Here is a 14911-nt window from a genome sequence, read left to right on the forward strand (position 1 = left end):
TGTAATCTACAAACTTATACGTCGTTTTATTCGTCCAAACAGTGAGTTTGATGAACGATTACATGGATGAATTGACGTAAACACCAGGTCACTATTATAGCAACCTGGTTTATACACTAAACTATCCAAATAAATACTCTTCAAACCGGGTGTTTCTTCGGGTAAGTTGCTCATGTCAATCCGTTTTCCTCTTATAATGTTCAATATAAGACCATTAACCTCGTATTAATTTCTATCTCGTGTGACAAACACGAAGATATTCTATGGCCACGCTAAAATGCATGAAAGTTCTTTCTTGACATTTGTCAATAGAGTTATAACTTGCAAAACGAATCATGTTTTATGCAAATTATACAATGCTTCAGAATACCAACAGCCAGCAATAACGTTAAAATTTTACGATGACCATAACATATAGTTAGTTTCAATAGTTCCCATAACACATGCCGAAACAAAGTATCCCCTTCGTTCGTATGTCCTCTCCAGTGCTGTTAAAAGTCAAAATTTTGGAAAAATTAGAATGCTCATAGCACCCTCCTATGCGAAATATCACATCAGCACATAATGCCAACCGATAGTAGTCTGGAAAACGTCACCGGAAAAATGCTTTTCCGATGACTTTTTCCACGGGGATCGATGATATTAGCAATATTCAAATATCAAAGTCGCGTGAAATTCATGACATTTAACAGCTCTGGTCCTCTCAACTCCGATAATGACGATCACGGTGAAAAATAATGATTGCCCCGGGAGAGAGAAAAAAAAACCTGCCGTTGCTTCACTGCGCACACATTTGAACGAAACGAGTGCAATTGAAAATAAAAAGGGACATTCGGGTCAAAAATTAAGCTTCTTTCCGACCCGCCGCCACACTCCATCACAACAACACAATTGCGAAAGTCGAAATGAACCACTCGTCTCTCTCTCGCTCACCATCTCGATTTTGATGACGGGGTTTGGCGATGATGCTGGAGGTGATGGAGTGGTTCCTCCTATAAATGTTGACTTTTTTCACAAGCATTTCGGCGACATCGAAAGCTAGGATGAGCAAACGTACACTCAAGAAACTGAGCATGCGAATATCAAAAGGTAAACCTTATGAAACAAGATGAATTAAGAAAATTGATTTCATAAGGCTCTTATTTTTTTTTCACAATTCCTGACACTGAATTTTCATTTCAGTTTCCGAAAGTAAGGAACTACAGACCTCATTGTATCAAAAATAGAATTTCATAAACCGCGTTGCGAATTTCTCTATCTCATTTGTGAATTACATAGTGTTCATTGTGATATTCAAAATGGACAAATTAAATTTATAGATGTTACTTCGTTGAATTGATACACTACATTTTAAAATGATAATACGATTTTATTGTTGTTAAATTATTGTTAGCTTGATTACATTTTCATAATTTGGAATAATGTCTTCCTTAGGTTTGAAAGTTGTACGTTACCTCATGTTCCTCAAAACCTTGTTTCAAGCTAATGGGTAATTTCCAAAAGGCAAATTAAAGGATTCCTTGAACTTATTTCCCCGAGTGTACCCTTCACATAAGCAAGTAGGGAACGATAACTAACAGCATCAGCAACGGGAGGACACGCCGCCAAAAAAAAACCTTATAATTGGCAAAGCGGGAATCATGTGTATGACACATATGCAAATTGTACCACGCGCCCGATGAACGAACGGCAACGAGGTGGATCGCTTTGTTCCAATCCCGGCAAACACCGCTGCTACAAGGTCTGCCTTCACAATAGCACAATGTCGTCATTGGAAGGGTTTGCTTTGGGGCAGATGGAGATGCGGAAACAAACATGCCAAATTGTGACTACTGCTGGTACCGTCGAGTGGAGTGGGATCGAGAAACTTTGTTTTGACTCGTCACCTAGTTTTCGGTCCATTCATAGGATTTTGTCCTACTTTGTATAAATGTTCAACGATTGGCATAGAATTCTTGTAGGTTGAAAATAGGTGCTTTTTTCCTATTTCAAATTTAAATATTTTTGTGCACTGCTTAAACTTTCAGCCTTTGTGAAGATAAAAGCATGAATTGTGAACAGAGTTACAACATGCCAGTTTTCCTATGCATCAGAAACGATGAATTTATCATCTTTTTTCTTCCTGGAGAGATGCCTGGGAAAGTTCCTGAAAGAAATCTAGAGGAAACACTGAAAGAATTTTTGAAGCTTTTCCTCGATGGAACTAAGAAAAAATCCTAAAGAATAGTGACGTAAGAGTCTTTGAAGGTTTCTCTAGAGTCTCTCAATTTTACAGCAGGATTCACTGCAAGAAGACTATGGAAAATAGTGATATTGGAGTTGAAAAGAGAATTTCCATTAAAAATAGAAACTTTTTTGAGACTTGCATTAAAATAGTTACTTGGATGCCATGTAACAAGTGAGTCTCTAACTTACTATTTTTAAAACAATATTTCCATTCCAATTTTTTATGAATGGAAACATTAATCATCAAGCAAGATAATCAATTACACACCATGCGACGGTCCCCACATCCCGGTTCCAAAAGGGGGCTGGCTTATAGTAGCAGGTGTGATTCCACCCGATTGCGTGCGTTTTCGCGAGAAACAAGAAATGAAAAAAAAACACAAATGTGAAGAACAAATGAGGCAGCAGGTGGAAGGGTCAGTCGGCAGCGAGTCGCGAGAATGTTTAATTTCGACGACAGCCAAAGGATGAGTCAGATATGACGAAATCAGCTCGTTATTTATGCATGAGAAAGCAAATGAAAAATAAAAATATTTATTAATAAAATTTTATGAATTCAAAAATCGGTTTGCGAAACGAAAAGGGGCACGCGTATGGGGAGAAAAAAAATTCCAGAGAAGAGAATAATTTCTGCAGGTTTGCACAAAAAAAGTGCGCAAATAAAAACGAGTTGAGAAACTGAAAAATTATGCTATAAAACAAGCTGGAAGCAATAGCACAACAAATCGGTACAGAAATCGAACTTTCCTGTGAACGAGAATAATGGAGACAAAAGTTCGACTGAGGCGACACGATATATAACGTCTGCTCGATTATACTAAAGCTTCTGCAGATACACTCTACGGGTGTCCCCATGGACTCGGACATAAATGGGTTTGGGCAATTTCTGCGTTTTTTTTTTGTATGGCTTCTCCCCTTGTTAATACAGCAGACTGAAGACGATCGATGACAGAATCGCGATGATGACTGAATCAATGAGATAATAATATCGACGCCAAATGGGACTTTGTTAGAGCGGGAACGTTTTGGCGACAGTGATATGACTTCAGCAGTCTTCGGGAGAAATTTGAATTTTTATGATGCGATGATGCAAAATTCGCGCGGAATTGATGGCGACTATCAATATGCAGCAATTCCAGCTTGAATGCAGACAAAATATTGCACAAGCTGAGGAATTCAAATGTGCCGTTGCACAAACTTTCAGGTTTTTTTTTCAGTACAAGATGAAGTTAGTAATCGCTCATTTGAATACGTTAAAATAATCAGGATGACTAGTAGTGAGATGCAGGTTTAACATTGACTATTCATTTATATACTGACATAATTAGGTGAATATGATGAACATTTTAGATGACAATTACCAAAAGCAGAGACAATAAGTTTGTCAGCTTATGACTCCTAGTGGAAGGAAAATTAATGAACTTTTCTGTTTTCAAAACATAAAAATCGGTACATCGATACGGGATAGTAGTTCAGGAGGAAAACAAAAGAAAGCTCCATAGAAGAGAAACGCACGTGTGTGAAAATGGACAATAAAATAGAAAAAAAGACACTCACCACTGTGCTGAGATTGCGACTGGGGGATATTGACTGCCGCCACGCTAGTCGACGTCGCGGAAATGTCCATCGGTATCGTTTGCGTCACACCACTCAAGTCCTCGGTTTTCTGTTTGAAAAGAGGAACGACATGAGCATGCCGCCAAAGCAGAGAAATCAATTAGCTTGGGCGATCATCGGACTTTCGTGACGAATTGACTCGTCGCACATTTGGTTCTACTCACGATGATACTTGGTATATGGTGACCGGACTCGTCCACACTTTCCTGGGACGATTCATGCTGCTGTTGGTCAACGTCGGAACTGGGACTTTCCTTGATTATTCGAATATTGTTACCAGCTCCGCCGGCCGCCCCAGCAAGTGACGCCAGCGCACTATGGCTGGTGCTGTACGATATGTTATCAACCTGTTGCTGTATGTGCAGATGTGGGACGATGTTTATCGTTCCATCCGTGTTGGTACCGTGCTCTTCCTGCTGTTGCTGATGCTGGTGATGCTGCTGCTGTTGTTGCTGGATGCGTTCGGTAGAGAGCGAACCCGACCCCGTTGAGGTTTTTCTTAACCGTTTCCGCCGTGCCGCCGGCGACATGTTGGTGGTGGGGGAGGGTGTCCTTCGCAGCTGGGGCTGTTGGGCTTGTAGCTGCTGATGGTATTGCTGTTGTTGTTGTTGCTGCTGGGCGGCGGCTTGCTGCTGTTGAGATTCTGCGCTGCCCCATATTGACTCTGGACCGCCTGTTCCACCCGGACCTAGGCCGGCGCCCACCAGGTCCGGATGGTCGAGCTTGCTCGGGTCGGCCTTACACACCGCCGAAGCGTCAGGCATTTCCGCGAGGCCTTTGATTTTTAGCATCTCTGCCGTTTTTAGCACCTGGGGCAACTGTTCCGTCGACACGTTCACCTCCCCGTAGTACATGAAATCTACCATCGTTTTGAGGTCGTTGTACTGTACGTCCTTTAGTATCACTATCGGGTGTTGGCAGGGATTAGCGGTGAACAAGGACTGTAAGTAAAGAGCAAAATCATCAAATTAGTATTTGAAAATGTTGATATTCTGATATTTTGACTAATAAGCACTCGAGTGAAGAAAAATACTTAGGAGTTGTATTCGCGATGGTTTTTGATTTAAAATAACTTTTTTCAAAAAAGTTTTTTGAATAAACCATGTTGCTAAAATCGATAATAAATATTCTCAAAACCTTGTTTAAGGGGTGTTTCATACGGAACGCTTTATAACTAGTGAAAGAAATGGAAGTGCCATTATCTACAACTTTGCTGAGGATAGCTACACGATTTGAGCATGTATTAAAACATGATTTTACAATGCCCTGCTAGGTGGTTAGATTACAAATATGTTTATGGAATACCCTCCAACTCTTCAGAAGCCACTCTCCTTCAAAATCACATTTAGATATCTAAACTAAAAAAAGGTATGTTTATCAAGTTCTGAGCTGCTGCACGCATCGAGGAAACAGTCACTTTTTCCAGGCGTTCTTTCAAAGATGTCTCCAGGGAAAGGTTAACACTTTTTTTTTCAAAAAATGTTGGAATAATTTTTTTTTTTTATGGTGTACTCAGCTGGAGCTGTATGACAGCTTCATTGTCTGTGCTGGACCCCGTAGTGCAAATTTTTACCTCTACTTTTGCCAATATTTAGACGGAATAGGCTATGTTGCCCGCTTTAACACTATTTTGGATGAATATTGTGCAGAAGTAGTTTTATTAAATTGTTTTTGCTTCAGTTTCCCTCCCGTAGTCATGTTTGTATAGTCATCCTATAGTTCTGAGCAATCGGATTCTAGTTTACGCATGGAGAAGCGACATGAAAATATTAATTGTTATTAATTAATGCATTTCTTGGAAATAACATACAGAGCTATGTTGTAGTAGTCTATGTTGACAAATTGTAGCACAGATGTCATCTCCAAGCATCTTTTGACAATGATAGACAGGAAATGTTAATTATACAGAATGCGGTCGTATATCAAACGATAGCGATAGGGAGATCCTTTTTTCCCGAATGGAATGAAGGTTATTGAAGTGAAAAACATGAAATGTACTTCCATCTATACGCGAACAAGAACTATCTGAAGTGCCTCGTCATTGTACGTCATGTATTCTCTAGTATTTTAGTCGTTTATGCTACTAGTCTGAAACGTGATGTGTTATACTATATGAATAAATTTCAAAATATGAATCAAGTGTTTGGTTTTAAATAGTCTTTATCTTCCGAAAGTCGTACTGGAATGCTAATCAATACAATACTTTTCTAGGAGAGATGATTGTTTATGTTGCCATCTTGTAGTACCGAATCCAAGTTGTAGATAATTAATATGAGGAGAAGTATCAAATCTAAATGTACTGTAAATGTGTTTGGTGTGGTCATCGATGTGCTTTATGTTCGTCTTATTGTTATTGTTCTGAGGTCTTCTCAAAATGAGAATTCAATTGAATAATGTCTCAAGTTAGTTTACAGTTTGGATAAACAAAATTATTAGTACGGTATTATGAATATATAGGGGGGCTGAAATGATATACAATATGTGTTCGCTAAGAACTAAAAATGTTACTTACCCCTTTCTTAGTATACCCACCAACGCATATGGATTGTTTTTACCTCAGTTTGATGGTAATTCGATCCGTGTCCGTGCTGATCTATGTGCTTCGGCTCCTAACACGACGTTTGATACATACGACAGACGACTTGCTCCCTCGTGATGGTGTTGTTGTTAGTTGTTATACATGAAAAGAAAGAAAGAAAGAAAGTTATTAGTATTAGGAATAAACAGGATTTAGTGAGTTTTCATTGAATTACATTTGACTACATCGCTGATTATAGTCAACGACATCGGAAACTTTATGTGTCGACTGTTGATCTAAATTTTCCTCATTCCCGTTGGTCAGTATTGCTAAAGGTCCTTTTTAACAAGTTTATTAGTACTTGGACAAATTGAATATTTTAAGTTTACTACTTTTGTCATGTTGGTCAATAATGATTTTGATCAGTTTGTTTTATACATCTATTCATATTCAAATCTGGTCTCGTCTGTTTTCATTTAGAATCGTCGTAAATACATTTCTATGTGTTAAAAACTATACTAGAAATAATAAAGAAATAGAAAGTCATTTTATTTTTGTCCGGATCCACTTTTCGGTGACAAAATAAAGCTTCATCGCGCCTAAGCCCTATCTATTTATTATAATTTTGCGAGAATGAAGTTGTTGTAGTTTTATGATACCAACATAATAAATGTGGTTTTTTATTATGATTCTAATGAGAGAAGCATAACAAATTAACATTTGTGTCACATTCTACTCGATGGATCCTCAGTCATTCTCCTCATTAGTCAATATTATAACCATTTGAACAAAATCTAACCTATCTGCATCAAAGCGTGGCTACGGCTCCTGTTACCCCGATGCCTGGTAACAGGATAACCGTTGGATCACATCCGTAAGATTGATGCATCTATGCCAGATGATTGATGACGCGGCATTAAACAAATATTTCCTGATGTGATACCACCACGACTGGACATGTCTTTGGTTCCCATATAAGTGCTAATGGGGTAAGCCCACCCATCGCGGCAAGATTACACGTCCTAGGGGAGGGATTTTTCAAAAAATGTTGGAATAATATTCAAAACAAAAAAAATGGGGAGGTATTTTTAAAGAAAACTCTAGGTTCTAAAATAAACCTTGATGAACTCCTTGAAGGTTTTCTGAAAGAACTTCTGAGAAACTTTGAGAAAATCTAAGAGCATTTCCTAGGATAAAACTAAGCGCATTATCTAGGATAAAACAATTTATCGAATCTCTGGATAATCTCCAGTAGATTTTCTAAAGGAATTCCGAACTGAGTCCCTGAAAAGGTTTGAGTGGAAGCCGAACTCGCTTACTATATGTGACAGGCGACGGACGATGATCTGGGATAATACTTTGTTGGCCGCATTTAGAATGGCGTGATCGCTTGAAAGTTCTCACAATTTAACTTGACGCCTTTCTTGTAGATGGGGCATATCACCCCTCCCTTCCACTCCTCCGGTAGCTGTTCTGTTTCCCAGATTGTGCCTATCAGCCGGTGCAAACAAATGGCCAGCCTCTCCGGGCCCATCTTTATGAGTTCAGCTCCGATACCATCCTTACCAGCAGCTTTATTGTTCTTGAGCTGGTGAATTGCATCTTTAACCTACCTCAAAGGTGGGGCTGGTTGGTTTCCATCCTCCGCAGTACCGACGAAGGCATTTCCTCCGTTGTCCCGACCTCCATTGCCTGTGGTCTCAGCGCCATTCAGAATGTCGTCGAAGTGCTGCTTCCACCTTTCGATCACCTCACGCTCGTCCGTCAAAATGCTCCCACCCTTATCCCTGCACATCTCGGCTCGCGTTTTTTCTCCCGTAAGAGGCGGGTCTGCTGTTGCCGTTTCCGTCTATAACGCTCCACGTTTTGTCGGGTCCCTTGCTGAAGCATTACCGCCCGCGCTGCGTTCTTCTCCTCCGGAATCTGCCCACATTCCTCGTCGAACCAATCGTTCCGTCGACTCCGTACCACGTACCCGACGTTACTCTCAGCTGCATTGTTGATGGCTGCCTTCACTGTTCTCCAGCAGTCCTTAACCTTTCAGTCGTCGCGCGGTTTGCCACCGTCAGAACCACCACGCTGCTGTTGTGAAAGAAAAGCGAAGTTTTTCCAACAGTGTTGTACGAAATACAACAGCGCGACGACTGAAGTGTTAAGAGGGGCTTCCTCCAGCTCACCCTCTTCCGGTAATGCAGCCTGCGCGTATGCCGCTGCGACATCCAGTTGCTTGAGCCACTCTAGGTCGTACCGGGCGGCCGTCGGTACCTACGTTGACGACGACGGAGAGTTTTGGGCGCAGTTTAACCATCACCAGATACTTAGTAGTCAGAGTCGATGTTGGCGCCACGATAGGTCTTGACGTCGATAATGTCGGAGAAGTGCCGTCCATCAATTAGAACTAGGTCGATTTGTGATTCTGTCTGCTGTGGTGATCTCCAGGTGTATCGGTATAGAAGGCTGTGCTGGAAGTAGGTGCTACGAATGGCCATATTCTACGGATCATTCTGGTTAGCAAAAGGTAAACTGATCGTCACCAATTGTATTAATGTCCACTTCGAATAGATTAATTATTTGAAATGGGCATCAATTCTATCAATGACGTAGAATGTCCGTTGGATCACATCCGAGATATTATTGCGTTTATGCCGGCTGCCAAAATGCCAAATGCCAAAATGTGATACCACCACTACAGGTTACGCCTTTGGTTTCCATCATATGGGCTAATGGATTATGCCCTCCCATCGCGGCAAGGTCGCATAACCAAAGGGAGGAAAGTATAAAAATCATTTCAAGACTATTTTTCGATGTATTGATAGTTTCCAATAGGATTAATAACTATGAAAGATTTAGCAGTTAAAATAAAACAGTTTGCAGGAGTTCCAAGTTCAATAATATTGATGTATTATCTGATTAAAGTTGAACATAACTTATGAAATTGAATGAAAGCATCTAAGTTATTGACCAAATAGATTATGTTTTGTTGTTGGCAAAATATGGTTTTATTTACGAAACTCAAATTCCTTAACACCCCATTTTGCATTTCCGTCAAAAATCACACATTTTCATGATTATCTCACAAATCTGTCATAGGATCCTCATAATTGTATTTGGATTTTGATATACACGACGTGAGCATGGTAGGGCTGTCCTTTGTTCAATTATTGACATACTAGAAGTTGCTTCTAATTCGAGTCGAAATTTTTTTCATCTCTTAACAGCCCATTTTACGGTACCTTATTGGAATCCCGTACTGGCTCACACAAGTCTTATCTATAGCATACCTTTTTTTCGTAATATACCATAATGAACACCTCTACCAGCAGCTTAATGTTTACCGCAAAAAAAATCAAATCGCGATAACTTTTGTTTTTCGAAATTTATACACTATTTTTTCAAAAAAGCAAGTAACACGTCAACATTTCCCTCCCATTCCCAAATTGACCTGCATTCGGACGCAGCCGGCGCCGGTATTGTTTGTTATAATAATGAGAGCACCAGTACTTACACATTGAAGATGCTACTGATCCTGAGTAACTCCTGTTGGTTCCTTGTGTAAGTACAGCTGTTCTGGCAATAACGGAGTAGCAACTGCGGGCGGTCAATCATGTTCATGCTCATGCTCATGCTCATTTATACACTATTTTTTTCAAAAGATCTCAAAATACTCTTCTACTTTTAGAATATGTGTCGATATTGATCATCTGGATCCGGAGATATTCCGAAATTCCTTGGGGGACCGATGCGTAGCCATAACCCACGTAAATTTATCATTTTTTATCGTATTCGGATATACACTAATGAGAGTCTGTTGTGAAAATATGAAGCAATTTGGTGTAGCCGTCTTTGAGTAATGAGCACCACGCTGACCCAATAAAGATCTTGAAAACTTCATCGTGGGCATTTTTTTTTATTATCGGACAGGTTTGGGCCAGAGGTTCTCCGATTTGTATGAAATTTTCACCAGAGGTAGAGCTTGAGGATACATGACCAAAAGTGAAATTCAAAAAAAATATATAGTGACCTATTTTCCCGGAAAACTTTAGATGAATTTTCACGATTTCCCTACATACCTCAAACTTCAAAAATTCATATCTCCTGAACTATGCATCGTAGAACGAAAGTCGTTTGGTGAAATCGAAAGGAAATTTCCTCAGCAATCTATTGAAAATATAAAAAGAAAAACATTTCCCGGAAAATTTTTCACAATGGAGAAAATCGTCGGAAAAGTAGCGGAAAAACTATCGTATGTATCACGAATTTTTTTTCGAAAAAATATTGTTTGTTTCATCAATCCATACTCTAACTTTCGTCCATAGACGCCAAAGTGGTATCTTTTACCGTTTAGGCAACAGAACTGAAAAACCGATAACCACCCGCACGCTTCCCATAGGAAAATGTGTTATATTGTGGGCCTCATAACCGTGTGCAAACGGCGGCAGGAATTTACACGCTTTGTAAGTGTAACGCAGTAAACCATCCTTCCCTTTCCAGTCAGAAGAAGCTTTTCGTCAATCGGAGCACTCTCCATTGGTCTGTTGGGTGTTTTGTATGTCCTTTATTCGTAACATTTACTATTGACACTAACAGTCTTTAATTGAAAACGATACTAACATTAAATAATATTGGTAATGATATACCGTTTTGTCTCAAATTCCGAACAGACTCATATTCCGAACACTCGGTTTTTGTATGGTGATTTGGTTGAAATGTTTCGCTGAAATATGTCACCAAATAACAAGGAAATGATAGTCAATTGCAATTCAATTTTAACATCTCCAATATAATGTATTCCGCGGGAGTAGTGATGATTCTCTCTCTAAACGAGTTCGTGGGAAGTTATCAAGCAAGTTTCATCGACGGCCGCTCGACAACGGACCAGATCTTTTCCGGGCGGCAAATCCTCCAGAAATGCCGTGAGTACCAGGTCCCTACGCACCATTTGTTCATCGATTTCAAGGCGGCATACGATAGTATCGACCGCATAGAGCTATGGAAAATCATGGACGAGAACAGCTTTCCCGGGAAGCTCACAAGATTGATCAGAGCAACGATGGACGGTGTGAAAAACTGCGTGAAGATCTCGGGCGAACACTCCAGTTCGTTCGAGTCTCGGCGGGGACTACGACAGGGCGACGGACTTTCGTGCCTGTTGTTCAATATTGCGCTTGAAGGTGTCATGCGGAGAGCCGGACTTAACAGTCGAGGCACGATTTTCACGAGATCCGGACAATTTGTTTGCTTCGCGGACGACATGGATATTATTGGGAGAAAATTTGAAACGGTGGCAGATTTGTTCACCCGCCTGAAACGCGAAGCAACAAGAGTCGGGCTAATGGTGAATGCGTCGAAAACAAAGTACATGCTGGTTGGCGGAACTGAGCGCGACAGGGCCCGCCTAGGAAGCAGTGTTACGATAGACGGGGATACCTTCGAGGTGGTGGACGAGTTCGTCTACCTCGGATCCTTGTTGACGGCTGACAACAATGTTAGTCGGGAAATACGAAGGCGCATAATCAGCGGAAGTCGTGCCTACTATGGGCTCCAGAAGAAACTGCGGTCAAGAAAGATTCACCCCCGCACCAAATGCACGATGTACAAAACGCTCATAAGACCGGTAGTCCTCTATGGGCATGAGGCGTGGACTATGCTCGAGGAGGACTTGCAAGCTCTTGGGGTTTTCGAACGCCGAGTGCTAAGGACGATCTTCGGCGGCGTGCAGTAGAACGGCGTGTGGCGGCGAAGGATGAACCACGAGCTCGCTCAACTCTACGGCGAACCCAGTATCGTGAAGGTAGCTAAAGCTGGAAGGATACGCTGGGCAGGGCATGTTGCAAGAATGCCGGACAACAACCCTGTAAAGATGGTGTTCGCCACGAATCCGGTCGGAACAAGAAGGCGTGGGGCGCAGCGAGCTAGGTGGATTGACCAGGTACACCAGGACCTGGAGAGCGTGGGTCACAGTCGAGGATGGAGAGAAGCGGCCATGAACCGAGGGAATTGGCGAAATATTGTTGGCGAGGCTTTATCAAGATAATTGATGTAAAGCCAAATAAGTAAGTAAGTAGTGATGATTCTCTAGTTTTAGACTAGTAGAACAAGCTCAGATAAATTTATATGCGAAATTATTCATTTGAATATGATTTATTCGTGCTGTTCGGAATTTGAATCAAGGTGTTCGGAATATGAGACAGAATGAACACAGTGTTTAGCATTCGAATCAAAATGTTGTTCCATACTTCTACGTAAAAACAATACTAAAACTAACTAAATCAACATTATTATCGGTACACCCAACAGCTAACAGTTAGACTTTGCGAAAAAATTAAAATTTACACAAATATAATCTAATTTATACCCGTCAGATGCATGTTGGCCTTAAGTGTTCGGAATATGAGTCAAAACGGTAGGTAATAGGTACTGAACCACAGTATCAAGAAGTAGCCAAGCAAAAAGGATGTTTATGAATACATAAAAAGCTATTGGTAATTTACTTGCTTTTTTCAATTTTGATCAATTTATTAAATGATTAAATAATGAACGAAAAGCGCGCATAAATTTTCGGTTTTGTTTTCTATACAAAGTGATATGTTTGATATAAATTCTGATTTTTGCTTTTATAGTATAGTATTTGCATGTATATAATATCGATCAACTGTATAACACTCAGGAACGCTATCTACTGTTCCATTAATGGCTGCTGTGGAATATTTCACTGCCAGTCAGCGTGCAGCCTCTACAGTTGGCGCCAACCCAACAGCGCGCCGAACTGTATTGAGAAGCGAACGCGCGTAATGAATAAGAAAGATATTGTATGTTTTTTATGTACTTATTGTGCGCCTATATCAGGCGCACTCATTTAACTTATAAGCATGTAGATTCTCTCGTTTCCCCACCGAGTAGGTATGCTGCTTCTCAGTGATAATAAATCAGTTAAAGTGAAAGTCGTTCGTTTGATTTGTCGTCCGTTGAATCGTAAAAGACACAACGTAGGAAAGACGTCCTGGCAAAAACAACAGATTTAGAATATATTGATAAGTTTTCAAGAAAGTGGATCTTGAAATTTGGTCCTTCAAACGTTAGCATAATGATTGATTGATACAAGAACTTCCCGTGCGGCTCCCATAGAGGCTGTTAGTTTAATACTAAATAACGTTGCTGATAAAGGGCTCACAAAACACCCAACAGACCAATGGAGAGTGCTCCGATTGACGAAAAGCTTCTCCTGACTGGAATGGGAAGTATGGTTTACTGTGTTACACTTACAATGCGTGTGAATTACTGCCGCCGTTAGCGCACGGTTATGAGGCCCACAATATAACACATTTCCCTATTTCCGTGCGATGACCCGATGACCCGTTTTTCAGTTCTGTCGCCTAAACGGTAAAAGATACCACTTTGGCGTCTATGGACGAAAGTTAAAGTATGGATTGATGAAACAAAAAAAATTTTTTTTTGGAAATTTAGACGATAGTTTTTCCGCTATTTTTCCAACAATTTTCTTCATCGTAAAAAATTTTCCGGGAAATGCTTCTTTTTAATTTTTATAGATTGCTGAGGAAATTTCCTTTCAATTTCACTAAAAGACTTTTGTTCTACGATGCATAGTTCAGGAGATATGATTTTTAAAGTTTGAGGTATATAGGCAAATCGTAAAAATTCATCTAGAAAATAGGCCACCATATTTTTTTTAACCTCCGGCCCAACTTGTCCGATAATAAAAAAAACCCCTCGTGCCAAAATGCTTCTTACAGAGTACAAACAAGCTTAGGATCTAATTCTTCCGATGGCTTCCGCCGGAAGCGATTCCATACCAATATCTCGATCGGGGGTTGAAGGTTACCAATACTCTAAATTTTTCAGTCTAGTCCACAGGACTAAGGAAAACCACAAACAATGAATATGTCAGTCAAGTGGTTTCAAATCATAGCTTCTCCCCTCGAGTCCCATGTCCCGGCACAGGCACTGCAGAATTTTGCAATGCAGCACCTACTTCATTTGCCTCTTCTGGTGCAACCCATTCGAACTGTATTGTGGAACAACGAGTGGACGTCTCTTCCACTGTTATTCCGTGCGCTGCTATACTGTGCAGCAATAATAAAAATGTGGCAATAACAACATCACTCACCTGAAAGTAGGAACTGCACGCCGACAGCACCACCTTATGGGCCTGCAGCTGTCGGCCCTCGGCAGCCAGTGTGACGTCCACCAGGCTCTCATTGTGCAGCAGGGTCGAGAAGACGGAGATGAAGTTCGGCTGGTGATTGTTCCAACGTAGACAGTACTGCTGCACCGACATTGTGGCTGCCAGGTTCCACCAGCGTAGTTTCGTTCCCGTGGCCAATATTAGTTGCGGGTAAAAACAACTAATAGGATACGAGCTCGACTACGGGCGCGCGTAGCAGCACCGCACTGCTGAAAAAAGAGGGGAGAGAAAGAGAAACCCAAATGAAAACAACAGTCATCATCATCGTCATCCATCGGCAAAGTGGGCAAAAACGTTCATCGGTGTGTGCATCAGGGTGGCCCAAAATTGTACTTCACCGGAGAGCT

At 40.8% G+C, this 14911-nt stretch overlaps 1 protein-coding gene across 6 annotated transcripts in view; it reads right to left on the reverse strand.

The window, feature by feature from the left end:
* The window catches only part of LOC5576179 (protein tramtrack, beta isoform), a 135237-nt gene that overhangs the window by 80800 nt on the left and 39526 nt on the right, over positions 1-14911 (reverse strand). For 5 of the 6 annotated variants that reach the window (XM_021842286.1, XM_021842281.1, XM_021842283.1 and 2 more), the window contains exons 3-5: positions 14487-14773; positions 4008-4784; positions 3784-3892 (exon numbers count right to left, since the gene is read on the reverse strand). In XM_021842286.1, the coding sequence (XP_021697978.1) occupies positions 3784-3892; positions 4008-4784; positions 14487-14657 (1057 nt within the window). In that variant the 5' untranslated portion in view covers positions 14658-14773. The remainder of the gene's footprint in view (positions 1-3783; positions 3893-4007; positions 4785-14486; positions 14774-14911) is intronic. The other variant, XM_021842282.1, reaches the window with a different exon arrangement.

Source organism: Aedes aegypti, chromosome 2 (assembly GCF_002204515.2).
Source record: "Aedes aegypti strain LVP_AGWG chromosome 2, AaegL5.0 Primary Assembly, whole genome shotgun sequence".
NCBI classification, from domain to species: domain Eukaryota; kingdom Metazoa; phylum Arthropoda; class Insecta; order Diptera; family Culicidae; genus Aedes; species Aedes aegypti.